Raw genomic sequence first — 19552 nt, forward strand, 5'->3', positions numbered from 1 at the left:
AGCATTAAGAGCCACATCGACACCGTTACACAGCAAAAAAAGGAAAAGCGTTTGCGGGTTTGAGTGCAGTTGACCTTATTCTTGGCTCTGCATTGCTGTGTCCCTGTGTCACGGTGGGGAAAGAAGCGGGGGGGGGAAAGGGGGAAAAAAAACCAAAGAGGGGGAAAAAACAATGAGGGGGGGATCCTTTGTGCTCCCTGCACCATCAAACAGCTGCGGCATAAGAAGAGCCGCTCCCTGCACCTCTCTACTAGCGCAGGGAGAGTTGCACCTCCTAGGAAGCCCCAGCCAGATCACAGTGTGGTTCTCTGCACCCATAGGGACTCACTGCACCCCCAGGGACAGCACTGCACCCGTAGGGACCCACTGCACCCCCAGGGACAGCACCACACCCCAAACCCTCCATCAGCAAGCTGGAAGGCTCAGTGCTGTCAGGGCTCGGGGTGTTTTGTGGAAGGAAGGGGGTTTCAGCTGCAGGAGAGGGTGAGAAACCACCCCAGACATTAAACACAAGAGGCAGGAGATGAGCAGGCAGGGGCCAGGGCAGCAAATGTGCATGGGGGGGCCCAGGGGGGACTAAGCTGGGCTGAGGCTGAGGGACAGCTGCTGTAGATTAGCTCTGCCATGCTCAGACTGTCCTCGCCCCACACCGAGAGCCACAGAAGGTGCCTGTGGTGGCAGCCTCCCCCACCAGAGCCCATTCCCCACAGCAAGAGCAGGTGCCTGAGGTTTGTGTGACTTTATTGGAGGGTGACACAAGTTGGGGGTGATTACAGAGGGTTTGGGGAAGGTGGGAGGAAGACACGCGCTCTTGGCTCAGTCCCAGTCCCCGTCGCCTTCAGGATTGTCGTCTCGGGGGGGCTCCTGGAACTGGATGTTCACCAGCATGTCCCGCATGGCTGCCATCAGCCTGTTCACCCCCTGGTTGAGGTCCTGCCCCGCTCCAGCCTCCTCCTCCCCATCGTGCCTGATGTCCTCCTGCAAGACAGCAGCGCTGGGGCGGGCGGGCAGCTGCCTGCACCGCAGGGACGGACACAGGGCCGCTCACCAAAAAGCAGCAGGCTGCTCTGCAACCTGACGTTGCCACGCTGCACACGCCAAGAGCCGCTCCCTTTGCGGGAAAAACAGCGTACCGACAGCAGCGTGTGCTCCAATCTGCCTGCGGCAGCTGACGGCACATACCTGCATGTTAAAATTTGGCAACAGCGATCGGAAGAAGAGAGATAAAGTGTTTTCACTGGATGGCGGATTCGTTCTGAAAGACACAAGTCACAGCAGGGTTACAGGGACAGCTCGGGACTCGACCTCTCGCCAGAGCTGGGACAGCACAGAGATATCGGAGGGACCCAGGCTGCGCGGACTCACATGTTCGAGCCACCCTGCAGCAGACACCAGTGGATTCACGGGGATTTATCACCTGGGCAGGCAGCAGTTGCCAGTCGCAGGGCCCGGCACTCACCAAAAGCCCTGCCGTATTTGCTCTGAGCTGGGTCAGCACACAAACCCCACATGGGCTCCACCTGCATGGTCTGTGCGCACCACAGCTGGCTGTGCTTAAACCTGCACTGTCCCCAAACCAGCTCAGTTAAGGAAAGCCAACATTTTTCAGTGGCCTCTGCCTCAATGGCTGTGAGCAGCCACCATCTTTGCCAGTGGCCACCAAGGCAGAGTGGCAGGACCAGTCCTGCCTGCGTGCTCTGCCCGTCGGCAAGCACCACAGGCCGGGCGGCTCTTTCTCCGCGAGGAGGAGGAGGATGCAGCTCCCAGCACCCAGGGGCATGCTGGCGGGGGCTGAGGGTGCATTGGGAACGTGCTGGCACAGAAACAAGGGGTGGAGAAGGTACCTTTCTGGTCTGGTGTAGGAGATGATGGAGTCCAGAGGGGGCAGGGGGTCGTGTCCCATCACTGGCTGCGAGGTCACCTCCTGCGGGTGAGGAGAAGACGGGTGAAGGTGGCGCCAGCAGAAGCAGACACAGGGCACAGTGACAGTCAGAGCAGCAGGACAGCCCTTAGTCTCAGGGAGTGCAACAGAGTCGGGCAGCAGCTGAGTCCGCCTGCCCGTGTGCCACCCTGGGAAGCCATGCACGCAGGGAGGACATGTCCAGCTCAGGCGGATGTTTTTTGCTGGTGGCTGCAGCTTAAGACGTGCCCAGTGTCACACACACAGCAGGGATGTGAGTGCCACCACTGCCTGTGCCCCATCAGTGTCCCTCACCAGTGGCAGCGCTGCCATGGCCTCCTTCACCTCCGACAGGACGATGTGCCGGTAGATGTTCCTGGGTGCACTCTGGTACCGCGTCTTCCTCCTAGAGCGGGGAGGTGACAGCAGATAGCACCTAGCACAGCTCAGCACGGCTCAGCATGGCCAGCTGCGCAGTTCTGCTTCTCCAGCTGCATCAGCTCCAGCCCTGGCTCTGGGACATGCCGGATCGGACAGAGCTGGCCCACAGTGAAGCCAAAGTCACCTGGCAGCTGCTGAGCCCAGAGGGAAGAGCAGAACAGCCCAGGGACATAGCACAGATCTCTCACTGGCCCTGTTCCTCTGCAGGCCAGCAGAGCAGACTAACTCTGGTTTACGATCTCACCCAACTCCTCTCCCACCTGCCCCTCAGGGCTGGAAGGTGTTTCAGCAGCCCCTCCACCCTCCTGGGCGATTTCTGGGGCTGGGGGATGCCAGTGCAGAGCACACTCCCTCCCCAGAAAGCACACGTTGGAGCTCTTCACCCACACTTGTGCAAAGTTGGCAAGAAGAACCTCTGCCTTCCTGGCCCTGCAGTGTGCCATTGGTGTCAGCAGCCCCACCAGATCAGCAGCGGGGGGCTCTGCACCAGCCCCAGCACCGTCACAGCCCAGTGCAGAGCCCCCCACCATCCGCAGAACCCTCGCCTGCTCTGTCCCTGTGTTTCAGCCCCCAGGCTCGGCACAAGAGCCGCTCGCCCCTGCTGCCACGCTCACTTGTGCTCCGCCTCCTGCACCAGCGGGTCCCGGGCGTCCACCTTGCGCAGCACCTCGTGGACGTGGGTCTCCAGCCACGCCATGACAGCCGGGTCCTTCCACAGTGAGTGGGTCCGTTCCACATAGAGGGACGTCAGCTGGGTCAGGGCGGGGGGCTGGCTGTGGGGGACAGTTGTTACTCAGGACACTCTTGCCCCTTCTGCACCGCACTTTGGTGTGAGAACACAGGGAGCAGAATTGTGAGCTCCCTGGCTTGCTATTTCCATCTATCTTCACTAGTTTTTCTGTCTCCACCTATTTTGGGATAAGCATAGCCATGAGATGAAAGTCAACGCTGAGTTGACCTGAGGGGGAGACGGTTCGCGTGTTTGATGACCACGTGTTGGGGAAACGCAGACTGGCAGGAGACAGCATGCCCCGAGAGCACGCACACATCATTCTCTGACTACATGTACCAACAGCTCCAGTATGAACTTCTGACCCATCTGCATTAAGGTGAGGCAGCTGCATTAGCTTTATCTGGTGGCCATTATGGGAATCTATTATCAAAACATCTAACAGCCTACTCAGGAAAACCAAATAGTCTCCTCCGCAGCTTTGTCACTCCATTAGTAGCCTGAACAAGTAAAAGCCCCGCTACTGGCAATATCGATTCCTTCTCTTTACTGGGAACATCTCCAGGGCTTACCTTATCTGAGCATTCAGCCCAAAAAAGGAATGGGACGTGACCCTGGTGTCAGGCTGCACACCACAGTGATCCAGCAACGGCATAAGAACTGCAGGAGAAAGCCAGAGAGTTCACTTGCGAGGAGGATCATGGAACAATCGATAGACAGCCTCGTCCCAGGGCCAGTACCCCACCGGGTGCCAAACCCACACCAGGAGGGTGCGAGTGTACTGCTGAGGGTTGTGCTGCATTTTGATCTCCACATGGATGGTGGAAACAGATCCAAAGCAAATAAAACCAAACAAAAATGCTTTCCCTGTCCCCCCCCACAGTGAAACAAAGTGCAATTTACTGCACTCTGTTGCTGGTCTTTGAACTTGAACAAGGAGTTTACTTCAGTCACCACAAGAAGCAGCAGCAAGGATGGTTTCAGCCAACACAAACTAAAGCTCTGCTGGAGAGCTGGTTATTCCTGCCTGTGAGGACAGGTATGCCGCAGGCCCGGTGGGGCCGTGGATCTGCTTTCATGGCTGTCAGCACCGCAGGATGAAAGCAGGAGCACTGGGCACCCAGAAGAAGCAGAGCAAGGCCTCGGAAGGAAAGCTGGGGGAGACTCGCTGTCTGTGGGCTGGGAAACCCAGGGGAGAAACGTTGTCCTGTTCCAAGGCTCTGGTTCTCACCCTCCTTGAACTTCCATGACCATCCCCAATGTAGGGCTCTGAGGGCGGTGTGCAGCAGGAGAGCAGAGCTGAACTCGGCCTGGTATGCCAGTGGAGGTTTAAGCTTGGCCATGAGGAAAAGGTTCTTCACCCAGAGGGTGCCGCACACTGCAAAAGGCTCCCCAGGGAGGTGTCACAGCCCCAAGCCTGACAGTGTTCAAGAAGCAATTGGCCAACACCCTCAGACAGATGGTGTGAATTTTGGGGTTGTCTGTGAACGGACAGGAGTTTGACTTGATGATCCTTGTGGAGTTCTTCCAAATCGGGACATTGTATGATTCTAGATGGAGGGCTCATGGCTGTGGAGACCCTGCCTGGTTCCGCCGCTCCTTCGCCAGCCCTGCCGTGGTGCGGGACGGCTGAACCACCCCAGAACCACCCCACAGACACACACACAGCAGCACCTGCCCACCTGCCTCACCCTCTGAGTCAGGGTTCCCGTGGACGGAGGCAAATACCATTTGCAAAAGTGATGCCTCTGCATGAACCTGATTGGAACCAGCCTGTGCTCTCACCGATGGAGACGGGGACAAAGCCTGCAGGGATGGACGTACCGGTGGGGACAGACTTACCGCTTGGGAACATGATCAAGGCTAGCTGGATGAGCTGGGCGGCTCTCTCCTGGGCCTGGCTGAGCTCCAGCTCCGAGCGCTCCTCCTGTTGGCTCAGGAAGAAATAGGCCAGTGGCACCGAGAAGGCAAAATTGGGCAGCTGGGACAAATTCCGGTGACTCTGCAGGATCAGAGAGATAGATTTACCCAGAAATGATGCTGTGCAGAACAATCTCGATGTGGCTGGGCTGCACACAGGGGGAGGTTTCTTCCTGGATTTAAGTACTTGCCAGCTGCTGGCTTGGTGCCCCCACCGCTGAGTAAGCGCTTTTGAGTTGTACAATTGTTTGTAGGGTACCAGGATTACAAGAACAAACACCCTGAGCCTTAACAGGTCATTCCAATGATTTTGGGATGCCAACCTGGCCACGAGACAGCCCCCAAAGGGTTAGGCTGGCTATGAAAACCTCCTGTTCCCTGGCCCAGCAGCCCCCTCCAGCCCAGCCCAGGGGGGAGCCCCAGGAACCAGCTCTCCCCCATCTCACTGGGGATGCCTGTTGCAAACTCACCTCCCACTCCTGGAACATGCGGGTCAGGAAGGTGTATTCTCTGGCTCGGAGGGACAGAAAATCAATCAGCAGCAGCATACACAGCGGGTCATTGTCTGGATCGAGGCTTCAGAGGGAAAGGAAAGAAAATCAGTCTCACAAAAGCTGAAGAAGTAGCTGCCCTCATTTATAAGTCAAACAAGATGGTCCCACCAGCACACCAAGAGCTCCCGTGACTTAATCAGCGCAGGTAATGGGAACACGATTGTTCCTGCATGGCCAGGATGATGGTGACACATGCTGCCTGGTCTGTGTCCCTGCAGAGGGGTGACAGTCCCTGTGTCATCACCCGGGAGGAGGATCAGTGGCCACACACCAAGCAGCCTGAAGCCACCATCGGATGTTTGCTCTGCAGAGACTCTGGGCTCTGCGGACCTGCCGGGCTCATGGCTCAGTAGCCGAGAGCCAGGGCCACCCTGGTCCCAGCTGGTTCAGCCTCCTCCTCAACAGTCACCTCTCTCCAGAGCAGCACCACAGACATGAGTGTGTGCTCACAACTGCCCTGTGACAGTGTGTCTGTAAGGAGTGGAAATAATCCCGTGCTGAGACTCAGAGCAGCAGGACACCTGGGGGGGTTTCTGTCCTCCTGGGTTAGGCTGGGTGCACTGTTCGAACCCCTTCCACCAAGCCTGAGATGCCCCATCCTGCAGCACAGCGCTCGGCGGGGACACCGACCTCAGGATCAGCTTGCAGAACTCCAGGGCTGTCCGGGGACAACCTCTCTTCTCCAGGAACATCAGGTGCTTGAAGAGAGCCAGGAAGAAGGACCTGCATGGGGAACAGCAGCACACGTTAGAAGCCAGATTTGGAGAGAAGCACCTCATGCCAACGGCGACCCACGGTCAGCCCCAATTCCTCAAGCATCAGTGCTGCTGTGCAGCCCGTGGGGTGCAGGGAACCCAGCCCAGTGCAGTACAGGGGGGCACAGATCCCCCACCTTACATCGCTTGTTTTATTTAATCTCTTTGTTCAAGTACAGGGACAGAAAACCCTCAGTCTGCTCCATCCCTGCTGCCCAGGGCCCCACAGCCTTGTGCTCTCACAGAGCAGCCAACTCAGGAGAACAGAAATGAGTAAATCCCCAGGGTTTGCATCCTGCCTCGTCCCAGCCTCGTGGGGTCAGTGACACAGCACGTGCACAATGTGCATGGTGGGGGGAGGACTAACAGCCAAACCGGGTGAGATATAGATTACAGTGCTCAGGTCCCAGACGGCACGAAGCTTGGCAGTGAGCAAGGACTGGAAATGTGAGCAAGCTCCAGGTACAGCAGTTTGGGAGGGATGACTTGGGTCAGCTGAGTGGAAAATTCCCAGAATAAAGTCACCTTTCCTCGCAGCTGCAGAGCTGTCGTTACATAAAGAGCTGGGCCAGGAGCAGAGCGAGCACTGAGGACGAAGGCTGGGCAGGCAGCACACAAGTGACCAAGCAGAGCCGTAAACACAAAGTGAGTATTGTGACCAAAATAAGGGCCACTTTGGGCTAAGGGATACTAACTGCAGGAGAAGGATGTGATGGGGAGAAACAGTTAATGCTCTGATAAGGAAGCTGTCAGGAAAGAGGATGTTTTGCAAAGAAACCTCAGTGCAAGAGCTGCCTGTACCCTAGCACCCATCTGAGGAGCCCTACTGCTGCCTCGCTGAGGGGTATGGCCACCAGCTGCCAAGCCTGTTTCCACAGAGAGGGACATTTCAAGGTCCCTGTGCCACCGGTCATGATGCAGCAGACACTGAATCTGGGTCTTGGTGTCTCAAGTAGGTCAGGATGTGCCGCCACGGCTCTGGGCAGGCCAGCGCTGCCTACCTGTTCTCCGGCCGGCGGTAATCCAGCCTGCAGGTCCCGCTGGTGAGGCTGAAGACAGGGTGGAAGGTGCACTCCATGCTGTAGAGCGCCTGCTCTGCAGACAGCAAGGACAGTGTCAGGGCAGCCACCACCCTAGCCTCCTGTGCTGTCCCACCGCTCACAAAATGGCAGCTGACTTAGCCCAGAAGACAAAAATTGAGAGTTCTGGTGCCCATAGACCACCAAATACACTTGTTCACAGTCTAGCGAGGCACAAAGCTACTTCAGAGGACATGGTTCCAGCAGACATCCAGGGAAGCAAGCCTGGCTCCCTTCTGCAGGCATTGTAAAAATAACTCCTGGAGGGGCTCTGGGACTGAGGCTGTGACAGCCACAACTATCTCCACATGGGGAAGCCAAAGATCCTGTCCTGACTTCACCTCTCGCCCCTCCTGTCACGCTGGAGAGCATGTGCCCTTGTTCCCCAACAGCGCAGCTCAGACACCCAGGACCGCAGCCACCTCCCCGGGGAGCGCGGACTGGCCTGGGGGTGCAGCTCCCAGCAGAACCACAGGCTGCCTGCAGCAGCCCCGCTGCACTGCATGGTCTGCGAGCTGCTCAATCAGCCCCTCATCCTGCAAGGGCCATCTGCAGCTGAGACTTCCATATCTAGACAATCTTTCTGTTCATTTTGAGGGTGAATGCTGATGTGCTTTGCCTCAGACAAGCAGGTCCGGCTCTATTTAAAAGCCTCCAGCAAAAGCTGCTGGTCTGTAGGATTGCATAACGCCGAGTGCTCACGGCCCAGAGCTGCAGACCAGGAGCCAAACCAACACTTCTGGTTTGCCGCTTCTCCACTGAAACAAAACCAAACGGAACCAAAAACCCTTGGTTACTAATTCACGCCAGGACACTTGCTCCCTTCAGCTCTTACCTATGAAATCCCGGGCCATTTCATGGTCCTCCCGCATGCGGCACACGTCGCTGAGCTGCAGGAGCGAGTCCACGTGGTACGGGTCCAGCGCTTCGAGCAGCATCTGCAGGGGAACAGGAGCTTCATTACACGACAGCACAAATCACAGGTTCCTCCTGCACTCACTCTGCTCACAAGGCAAACCCAGCCAGCGTGGCGGGGAGGCAAATACCCCAAGAGGGGCTGTCTGAGGGTGACAACTCCTGTTCCGCACTGTCAGAAGGCTGGTGCTCAGGCTGGGGACACATTCTCACGTGAAAGGCTCAAACTATGGACTAAAGAACCCAAGAACAGCCACACTGGGTCCAAGCAGAGCTCCATCGCACCCTGTCTGCAAAAGGAGATGCCTGAGGAAGGCAGCACAAAGCCGGGCAAGTGGGATGGCTCACAGCTCACTTCGAGCTGCCAAACTTCAGGGGTTTGGGGACCCCCACTGCCAAAACTGCTGTCAATGGTGTCTCCTCCCGGGAATTTGTTCACCTACTGACCCAGGCACCTTTCCAGCAGCCCAGCTCTGCGATACAGAAACCCACCGCTGAAAAGAACCTGATTTAATCCCAACTCACCAGCTTCACTCCCGTATTGGGAAGGACACTGGGGAGATCTCCCCCATCCCAGGCAGGATCTGAGCCCCTGATCGCAGTCTCCCCCAGGCTCCTCTCTCCCAGCCGACCCAACTTTTCCAGCATAGAGCCCGTGCTGGGCCTTTGATCATCCCTCCTGCCCTCTTCTGAACCTCCCTGGCTCCACCACATCTACTCAGGGTGAGGGCCCAGCTCTACACACAATAGTCAAGATGCAGGCAGGAGGTATGATTACATTTTTTGTTTTATTCTGTATCTCTTAACAATTCTGAGCACTCAATTGGGGTTTTGCTTGCTCTGGGTACTGAGGACATTTGGACATATCTATTATTATTTCAGAATCCAGCTCCTGAATGGTAATGGATTAAAAACATTTTTTTCCAGGCTTCAGAACAGAAGTTTAGCTGCACCTCAAGAACCTCTGCATTCACTATATTATAAATGAGCTACTTTTTCCAAGTACCTAAAATTCCATTTCCACATGAAAATACTGCAAGTACTTCAGATTTCCTCAGAGTCTAATTTTGGTTGTTTTTTTTTTTTTTTTGCCCCCCAAACTGAAAACACACGCTTCACGAGCTCCAGAAGCTGCACATTTGCAGGGAGCAGCCAGCGTGCCCACCTACAGTACAAAACTTCCACGTCCTGGGCTGCCCCAGCCCCACGCCTTTGCCTTGGTGCCACTTACTGATGTTTTACTCTGTCCTTGCTCAAAGTTCCTTTCTAGTCCTTGTTTTTGGCAGAGATGGAGCATCTATGGTCACTGCGATGGGAAAAATGCTCTTCACACACTTACAACTTCACCACAAAACCCTCTTAACCCACTGGCAAGAGCAGAAAAACACTCACTGGGCAGGACCCCCCAAAAACTCCTGTTTTGCACACTGGAACCACAGCAGCCAAGCTGACCAGGCATCCAGCTACGTGAAACTGGGGTGTCACAGATCAACTGGTTGGGGGTTTGAAATACTTCTGGCATCAGCAAACCCTGTTAGATTTTACCTTTAACAAAAAATCCAAAGAATAAAGTTGTAGAAATATCTTCAAACGTAGCCAGGCACACTTAACAGAGACAGAGCATAAAGACTAAAATGTACCGCAGAAAACCCATCCCGCTCAGCCCAGCCTGGTGAGACCATGTCCAAGGGACACCAGGTCTCAGGTGATCGCTGCTGCACGGGAATTACTTGGCATCATTTACTGCGAATCCCTCAGTTACATCCGTGGCAGAACTGAGGAGCTGGAGGGAGCAGCGGCTGTGAGCAGAGGGTGGGAAAGCAGAAGGAAGTAAACTATTTAGCAGACAATGACCTCTTTAAGAAACTTGCCTGGGGCATATACTTGAGCTCATGTGGCCAGAGTTTTCAGAGCAAAAATATCTCAATTATAGTTCAGTATGGTGCAGAGCAATTTTCCTGTTGCTTATCACTACAAACTATAAATGTTACCATACAGTTTAATGAGCTTGGACACGCATGAAGAACTTTTAACACAAAGATTGCTCTGCTGAAATACCAGGAAAAGACACATTTTTCATTCATGCAAGAGTTTATAAATAGACCAGCTGTTAGTTTAGCTTCTCATTTAAAGATGGGTTTATACAATATTTTTCCTTTCCCAGCTGAAGAGCTGAGACAAGGGAGCTTTATTCCTTTCTCTCCAGCCAAACGCTCAGCTCCTGCCGCCACCTCTCCAGACGGCTACTGGGATGCGCTTGGGCAGAGCCACCAAGGCTTGGCCACCAATTTGCACCAAGGTGGTCACATTTTATGAATACAGTGACAGCAGAGCTCAGCACGCACTGTTGCCTTGCCCCACACAGAGAGGGCATGGGTTTTTGCTGCTCAAAATGAGAGCGAGAAAAAATAGGCCCTGGGATGCACCAGCCCACCTCCTCCCCTGAGAAAGGGGCTGCCAGAATGCAGGAGGGGAAAAACCATTTCCCAACATACCACAATGTTGTTGAGGTTCATGGACTCAACAGCCTCCAGGAACTTGAACTGCAGTTGCTGGTACTTGTGATGGTGCTTGAAGGCAAAGTATTGCACTCCCCGCCTGGTCTCCAGCAGCTCCATGGACATACCTGGAGAGGGGACAGACATAGGTATTGTAGCCGTGAGGAAGCTCTTCCATTTCTTAGCTCATTCACATCATTGGCTCCAAAGCCATGTGTGTTTGCAAAAACTCCCAGAGAATTTAACTCCTTTCGTGAGTCAAAATCCAAAACCCACCCGAGGAGCCGAGGCAGCTTGTTCTCCCCACAGATATTTCACATTATCCAGCACTACTGTTGTTAAGAAGGGAGGTACTCATCACCTGCTGTCTCCAAGAAGTGTAAAAAAAACCTCAGACACAATACAACAGAGCTCTCCGTCCTGAGAACAGAGGTATTTCCACCAGCTGATGAGCAATTCCCTTCCTCAACAGCCAGTGTGAAGCCTGGGCCTGGTAGCAGATCAATGCAGCTCGGATTTCCAAGGCTCTGGCAGGAGCAGCCACCTGTGCCAACGTGGGCATGGGACTGACGTGTCCCCCGTGGGCTGCGCAGTGCTTCAGTGGCACCGAAAGCCTCACCTGTCCTGCTGTAGCGTGGCCAGGTGTTCTTGGGAGTCGTCAGCCACGTGCTGCGGACGTGCTGGTGCTGCCGCTGTCTTGGTCTGGGGAAATAAACACAACAGGTCACGGTTCCTCTGAACTGACAGGGTGAGGAGGGCTACAACAAGCCAGAAAAAGGATGATTCGGGACGGGGTGGGGAGAAAATAAAGAGAGATCCATCTTCTTCCCCAGCGGCGGCCCTGCCACAGGGAGCTTGTGCTCAGAGCTTTAACGTGCTTGCCTTCGAGACACAACATAGCTCGGCTCAGGTTCTGCCCTACTTCAGCTGTTCCTCTTTGGGCCAGACAGCGCCTCCAGCATTTCCAGTTCAATGGCTTCGCTCCTCTGTTTTTACCCCTGCCAAGTTCTCAGCTGCCTCTTTGCTTCAAGTAGCTTCCCAGGTCCAATTAAGCAAGCCCCACATCCCTGTGACTCATCCCCCTGCCCAGCAGGGCCCTCGAAAGCCAACGGATGGAGCTTAAGTTGTACTAACAAATGCAACCTGTGTATTGGTTCAGGGCAGGAGGAATTCAGAAATTAAGGTTGCTCTATGAATGTCATGATTCCACAGTAAGGGGCTGCTGCTTCTTTCTGGAGCACTAAATATTCTCCCACAGTCTCTCTCAGGGAAGTTTCCACTTCCACCGTCACTGCTCTAAGCTTATACCCTTCTGACACATACATTTTTCAACCGGCTCGTGGAAGTGGGGATTTCTGGAGAACACTGACCACATAGCAATGGGTGACTGCACAGAGACCTCACACCCAAGGGGCAGGAGGTTCCCTGGGCAAGTGCTTGGGACCCCCTGGGAATTATTCAGGGTCCATTATGTAAGATATCAGTGACTTTGGAACAGCAAAACATGACAAATGCTGGAGAAAAATAAATGGGAAGAGCCCACATTCTACAAATTTGAGGGAAAGGGCTTTAGAAGCGCATTTGACAGTAAATGAATGGGGAAATCTGCAGAAAAAGCAAATGCTAGCAAAAGTCTGGAGAAGTCTTACACCTCCTGTACATGCATCACAAAAAATACTCTTCTGTCCCAAAAAGTGACTCCTACATGAGTAACACACCCCGACTACATCAGGCTGTTCCAGGTCCCCTGCCCAGGTGTGGCACCGGGGGCTCAGTAAGCCCCACCAAGGAGGGACAGATCTTGAAAGGGTTTAATATTAAATTCTGAACTAACCTCTGATCACCAAGAACAGCGCGAGCCCCAAAGTATCTCTTCAACTCATTCTCTGGATTCAAGTTTCTGAGAGGTTGAAACAAGAAAGAAAAGCTACTGTCAGTTAAACACAGCCAAAAGTGTCACACTCACGTCTTTTCCATCAGTGCCAAGTGTTCTGTACCTCCAGGTGCCCCTGGCCAAGCCCCAGAGCTGTCACACACCCCATTGACTCGACACAACATGCTGAAAGGAGCCTAAAAATGGTCAAAACACGGAAAACCTTGATCAGTCAGATGTGTCCCCCCTCTGTGTGCTGCACCAAACAGTGTGGAGCTGGGGAACACGGGAATACTGCTGCTGCCCTCTCCAGGCAGCTGGGGCCTCAGTCAGGACACCTCAGGGCAGGAGCTGCTCTGGAGGGCACAAGTCGGGTTCATGTGCCTGGAGAACACTAGGTACATGCTGCCCAGTCTGGCACTGGCAGCCTGTGATTTGGGGCCAGCACCGTAATCCCTGTGTGCAAGCTAGCATGGATTAAAATACACTTTTTTAATACAAAGATCTTGTACTGAGTCATGACAACACCTATGGTTTTCTTGATCTGCTGCCTGGCCCAGAGAAGGGCGGTGTATTTGAGAGGGGTTTCTCGCTGCCAGCCAGCGAGCAGGGCTGGGAGAGTGAGAAGGCTGAGCTCCAGCACTGCCAGTCCTCACCCACCTGGAGATGCCTCACCTCTCAAAGGTTTCTGAATAATGTTTCCTTGACCAGAAATGTCAGTGAGGTTTAAAACCATCTCTAGAGAAAAAACATTCCTGCCTTTACCAAAGTGTCCCCGAACAGGCTGTGCTAGTGCCAAGCACCCACCAGCCTAGACTCAGCTTTGATGTTTCAAAACCTGGACACATTAAGTTGTCCCAGCTGCAACTTTAAGCGTTTTCTTCAGGAACAGAAAAGAGCTGCTAGCATCTGCACCAGATCAGGGCTCCAAAACATGCCGGACCCCCCAGCCGGCCTTCTCCCAACAGACCCAGACATTACAGGGCTCGAGTATCAGGAAAACTCATCCTCTGGCTCTTGGACACACTTGGCGCTTAGTCCCCTTTGTCAATGGTGACACGTGGGGAAGGTCAGACAAGTCTAACCAGCTTTCCTGGTGACATTAGTTCCTGGCACCGCTTGGCCTCCTCGAGGGACAGCACACGCTGTCCTGAGGCCAGTCTGCAGGCCATCACCTGGCCAGGCCAGTTCCATGGCAAAGCTTTAAGTATCAGAGTTCTGGGTAGAGATTCTTCTGCAGCGTCACGAGGTGGTTGAGGCTGGAAGGCATCTCTGGAGGTGAAGCTGGTCCAGACACCCACTCAAACCAGGTGTGACAGCAGAGAACAGCAGCCACTGCTCAAAAGCCAACACAGCTCTACGAGCAATGGTTAGAAACAGGGCTGTGCACAACCATCACCACAACCCTGGCCAAGCCAGCTCCTGAATTCATGGACAGATGAGGCTGGCAGGCTCCCAGCTTCCTTCCTTGGGGGAACAGACATCCCTGTTGCACCCAAGGCCAAAACCGGGAAGGAAGTGAGTACTACCTGTGCTCCACATAGAGCAGAGGCTTGCTGTCAGAAATCACCCCGCTCTGGCTGTTCTGTGACAGCCCGTTGGTGTCCTCAGGCTTCTCCAGTAGCCCATCGATGTGTTCCAGGTCGTTGTCTTCCTTGAGATAGGCACAGACAGGGCAGTTATTGCAGAGTGAGTCACTACGGCACGCAGAGATCACACCCACACCCTTTGGCTCATTCTGGCCTCTGTGTGATATCAGTGCAGCCCCCATCACACACCCGGGGTGCTCACATACCATCTCCTACCAAGGCCACTTGCTCTGCATCCAGCGCCCTTCGTTCCCTTTGGAATCCCACCCAGAGCCAGCCTTCCCCACCCAACCAGCCCCAAAAAGGGCAGGCTGCTCTTCCCTGCACACTCAAGGCACTGTTGAGCTGCTGCTCTTCACACCATTGCGAGTCCAAATGCTCCAGCTGAATAGATCTTGCGTAGGCAAGAGCCACCTGGGATTTGGTCTGTCCCTGCCCACCCGGCCTGCGCTCTCCTGGCTCTGGTTTATTTATGCCACAATCCCTACAATAGCATGAAATGTTGGGGTGCTGATTTTAATCATAAATATTTCAATAATCAGCCTTCATTCTTCATTGATGGCTTTCCACAGAAACACTAAGCTACGGCTGAGACCCTTGTAATAAGACATCAAATACACATGATTTTAACCCAACTTGAACACATCGCACTCTCACTTTCCACATCTTCAAACAACCCAAACAATCTGTCCCCCAGCACACATTCAACAGTTGTGTAACACTTTTACCCTGATTTTCCTCGATTTTTCCCCATAAATAGCAAGTGACGCATTTCTTACGCAGCCCTTTCACATCCTCCTCACGATGTACGTGGGTGGAACTCGGAATTCCATTCACGACACGCGAACAGCGCTTTTCCAGCTAAATATAGCCGCTCTGTGCAGAGTGGATCCGTGATGAGCGCAGAGTGTGCTTCGCATTTAAGCGTTTGAACAAAGGTGGTATTATCTCCACCCAGCACATCTAACTGCCTGGTTGTGGGCACGGAGTCTCCCTACAGCTGGCAGAAATCACCCTACTGCTCATTACTCTCAGACAGGAGGCTCTTTCAATGGGTTTTCTGCCTCGGTAACTCACTCTGAGCTCACCCTGCTGAACTCCCGGTGAGGCGGCACCTACACTGGGGTCACGGCTCGCTTGTGTGCATCAGGATTTTCAGCCAAGGATCTTACCAAGTGAACAGTTCTGACTCTTAAACCTTGGCAGAAAACTACCTCCCACTTGGACTTTATTTCTATGAAAAGACCAAAGACTGCAATCCATTTGGTCTCCTAGTCTAGCTCACCTAGATAAAGCATATTCGGGCACACACATTTGTCTCTCACCGTTTTATCCACAACAAACACAGACTCTGGATAAAGTTCTCACTCCAAGCATGCCTGCTTGCGGGGGGACAGCTTATTCAGAAAGAATGGCCCTCCCCTCCCTGGCTGCACTGCCGAGGGATGGAGCTCACCTTTCCTGGAAGTTAAACACCTGCCCGCTGATGGGAAGCAGTGAATTAATTCCTCGTTTTGCTTTGCTTGGGCACACAGCTTTTGCTTTGCCTATTAAACTGTCTTTATCTCAACCCATGAGTTTTGTCACTTTTACCCTTCCAATTCTCTGCCCCATCCCACAGGGGGGAAGTAAGCGAGCGGCTGCGTGGTGCTTCGTTGTCAGCGGGGGTTACACCACGGCAGCTACCTAAGTAGGGCAAGGAAAATATAATGAAAATGCAAAATCCCTCGCATGGTACCCCCTCCCACGCAAAGCCTCAAAGCAGAGATGAAAGAAGATGTCGCTGGGAGGATTTTGGCTCTAAGCATCTGCAGCACAGCTGCGCTTGTCCCTCCTGCCTGAAGGACCACAGTCAAAAAACTGTTAATGTCATTTCGTAATTTTAAACGAGTACAATGCAAAAAGAAGCATTTCTGCCTCAAAATCTTTTCTGCAGCTAGCTCAGAGTAGCCACTTTGTCAATCCAAAGGAGAAATTAGCACAACCACTAACTGGGATCAAAGGCAGACATACCAGAGTTTCCTCTGCTGAAGTTTTCTTGGTTTTCCTTTTCTTTTTTTTCTTTCGTGGCTTGTTACTCAACGAAGGCTGCAAAAAGAAAAGGAAAAGCTATCAGAGCACACCCAGCGACCACAGGGATGAAGCTCCATGGGGGAGAAGAGCGTTTCCCGCATGGATCAGCAGGCCAGGAAGGCCCTTAAATGAAACCAATATTCATCCTTTCAAATTTGTCAGTGAGTGGAAATTAAGGTACAAGAAGAAAATGGAGGAAAGCACCAAAGGTTTGCAAATGTAAGGGTAAAATCTCTCCTGACTTTCTTATCAATGTCTGAGATTACAGAATCAGGCAGCAAACAGTTTAGATATACCAGGTGTAGAAGAAATATTTCAGCCCTCCTTCCCTCTCTAGAACACACTTTATTTCTGTCTTTCTAGTGAGCAGTGACAGTTTCATAAGCCCATCTGACTGTCACAGAAACAAACACCTGCCGAGAGCACCACGGGACATGGGCTCCTCTCGCTGCCGACACAGCTGCTGCAGCTCACGGTGCTGCACAGCATTCCCTGACCCAACAGGCACACTGGTGCCCACGCCGGCTCTTCCCAGGGCACAGAGAGGGAACAAACACATTTCCAGGATTGACACAGGTAACCCAGCGAGTAACAGTGCTCCCAGAACAACCTCACAGCTCCTGGGCTGATTTCAGATCCAGGGCAAGGCTCAGCCCCAATCTGGCTCTATCAGACACAGGGAGACACCTGCCAAGGGCTCCTCCATTTCTGCCTGGGAGGCTGTGGGAGGAGCAGCAGGTGAACTCTGTGGTGCCCACACAGCAAACTCACCGAGACAGGGCCCACTGGAGCCACCACTTGCGGAGGGACCAACCAAGCAGAGCCTGCACTGCACATCCAGAGTGTTCTCAAGCCCTGGGCTGGCTGAGGCCACCAGCACAGCTGATCACACACAGACAGGGGTTTTGGCTACTCTGGCCACAGCGCCTGGCACCAAACCCAAGGGGACACCCCCAAACGTTGAGCCCCAAGGGTGAGGCCAGGGACCCAACGCCCCTCATTTCCAGCAAGACACAGGCCAGACTTGTAACAACAAACTGTTAAAGTGGCCCTTTCCTTATGTGCTTTTGCAAGGAGACACTTCTGGGCTGACACAGACCACAGGAGAGAACCTGAACACAAAACAACAACAAAACACTACAGGGAAGAAGTTCAGTGTCTGGTTTACATTGTGTGGAGTCTTCACATCATCTACCCCAAAACAAATGCTTCACAGGGTATTCACCCACCAGCCCAGCCCCCTGTATGGCGCAGAGCACAATTAATCACATAGGGAAGGAGCAGAGCAGCAATCACCGCTGCAGAAGCCCAGGGATGATTCCCCCGCACTCCTCGCCTGCCCTCAGCGCTCACAAGGCTTCAGCCCAAGGTCTTCCCCAGAAACCTCCCCTCTGTGGCTAGAAAATCTCCCCAGATCCTGAGCACAAACCCAACCCTCAGCACCAAACTGCTCATTCCTCCACATCTGGTGCCCCGAGCACCTGGGTTTAAGCTCCCTGCACGTGTCCCTCCCCTCAGGCTCACAGCCACAGCCTCCGCCTCCAACAACACCCCAGCACAAGAAACACACTGTGCTGTCACCACAGGGCTCCTCAGCACATGCAGAGCCAGGCAGACAGAAAATCTTCTCTCTGTAGCTCAGCTACCATTTGGTCCGGCTGCTCTGCCTCCTCCCCATCTCTGTGCCCGTCGCGTTCAGCCTCTTCAGCAACAGCCACCTCGTTGTTCCCTTCTGTCGCATCCCGCTCGTGAAGCCAAGCGTCCGCTCGCTCCTCGCTGGACGGTGGCTCATCCTCCGACTCCTCCGCAGGGATCTGCGCAAACAGACAGACAAACTGCAGAAACAGCCGGCATGGGCCTGCACTTTGCCCTCTCCTGCACCCAAGGGACAGAATTCCCCAGGGATTTGATCTATTCCATTCCCACCTGCAAATGGAAGAGAGAAATATCGCAGAAGCAGCGCAGGGCTCAGCTGACCAAATGGCTTCTCCAGCAGATGGACAGGGATGAGGGGATGACCCCTTATATAAAACGTGTCACCCAGTGGGTGCCTGGAACAGCCCCACACCCACTGAATTGCCAGAGGGGAGTACAGTGCCATGAGGACATGTACCCCACACGGCATGGCCCTATCTGGACTCTGCTCTTCCTTGGGAGAAGCCTCCAAGGCTGGGGAAGGTGAGGGAACTGCTCGGGCTTGTCAAGGTGCCAGGGGAGGAAGGACCAGGTTCTGTCATCGCAGGACTATTTGTACCACCAGGGTCCATCCAACCCCCAACCTCCAGCACTGGGATCTTGCAGGGCTGGGAAGGTGGTAGGAATGTTCCTGAAACTGGTTTCACCCATTGTTTGACCACCCTGATATTCAGACCCAGACCACTCAGTCCTTCCCAGGTCTCCCTCCAACTCCCTCCCAGTTCAGTCCCAGTTACTGCCCCCTCAAGCCCTCCCTGCACCACCATGTCACCCCAGCTCCCCCCTTCCCTACCCCCAGCTCACCCCACCATGGTCACCCACCATCCCAAACCCCTCAGTCCCACCCCAGTAACTGCCACAAACTATCACCTCGATCACCGCACCCGGCCACCACCCCAGGTCACTGTCACCCCCCTCAGTCACAGCACCCCTGTTCCCTCCAGCCACCCCCGAGGCCCCCCAGTCACTGTCCCCAAAGTCACCCCCTCACAGTCAGTCACCCACCCTCCCAATAACTGCCAACTCAGCTGTGGCCAGCAGCCACTGCCACCCCAGCTGTCCCCTCCCACTGTCAACTTAGCTGTCTCCCCACCCACTGCCACCCGTTCCCCCTCTCAGCCGCTGTCACGTCGAGTCCCCCCCGGCCTCAGCGCTGTCACCCACTCACCAGCTCGAAGCGGTTGCTGACACCGGTGCGAGCCGGCCCGCGGCGTCCCCTCCCGGCGGCAGCGGATGGCGGCGGCCCCTCCAGGCCCAGGTGGGCCAGGCCCAGCAGCTCCTGGCCCCGCTGCTCACCCCGCAGCCGCCGCACGGCCCGTCGCGACATGGAGCCCCCTTCACACTGCGCATGCGCCGCCCCGCCCCCTGCGCCTGCGCGCGGTGGCTGGTGCGGCTGGCTGGCGTACCTGCACCGCTCCGCGCTCCGCCCCAAGCACTACGCCTGCGCGGGCCCCGCCTCCGTGCGCCCTCTCCCTCGCCCTATTGCGCAGGCGCATTGAGCAGAATCCGGGACCCGCTTCGCGCCCGGCG

At 54.5% G+C, this 19552-nt stretch overlaps 1 protein-coding gene across 1 annotated transcript; it reads right to left on the bottom strand.

Moving 5' to 3' along the window:
* Nucleotides 1-724: 724 nt before the first annotated feature.
* Nucleotides 725-19370, bottom strand: TCF25 (TCF25 ribosome quality control complex subunit). The gene is made up of 18 exons (XM_065848541.2): nt 19191-19370; nt 17974-18141; nt 16268-16342; nt 14195-14319; nt 12627-12692; nt 11412-11494; nt 10790-10920; nt 8215-8317; nt 7302-7395; nt 6176-6268; nt 5462-5567; nt 4914-5073; nt 3644-3731; nt 2956-3114; nt 2216-2306; nt 1845-1924; nt 1183-1255; nt 725-978 (listed from the first exon to the last, which is right to left on the bottom strand). Exons 1-18 carry the CDS (start codon nt 19347-19349, stop codon nt 817-819), a joined length of 2016 nt encoding a protein of 671 aa, XP_065704613.1. The 5' UTR covers nt 19350-19370; the 3' UTR covers nt 725-816.
* Between the last annotated feature and the right edge of the window lie 182 nt (nt 19371-19552).

This window comes from Patagioenas fasciata, chromosome 13 (genome assembly GCF_037038585.1).
Source record: "Patagioenas fasciata isolate bPatFas1 chromosome 13, bPatFas1.hap1, whole genome shotgun sequence".
Lineage (NCBI taxonomy): Eukaryota > Metazoa > Chordata > Aves > Columbiformes > Columbidae > Patagioenas > Patagioenas fasciata.

Excerpts from the sequence above, each read along its gene's own strand:
- TCF25 (XM_065848541.2), bottom strand. The coding sequence starts at position 19,349 with ATGTCGCGACGGGCCGTGCGGCGGCTGCGGGGTGAGCAGCGGGGCCAG. Across the intron at positions 18,142-19,190 it reads TCAGCAACCGCTTCGAGCTG|ATCCCTGCGGAGGAGTCGGA; the intron begins GTGAGTGGGTGA and ends CTGTTTGCGCAG. Across the intron at positions 10,921-11,411 it reads GCCACGCTACAGCAGGACAG|GTATGTCCATGGAGCTGCTG; the intron begins GTGAGGCTTTCG and ends TCCCCTCTCCAG.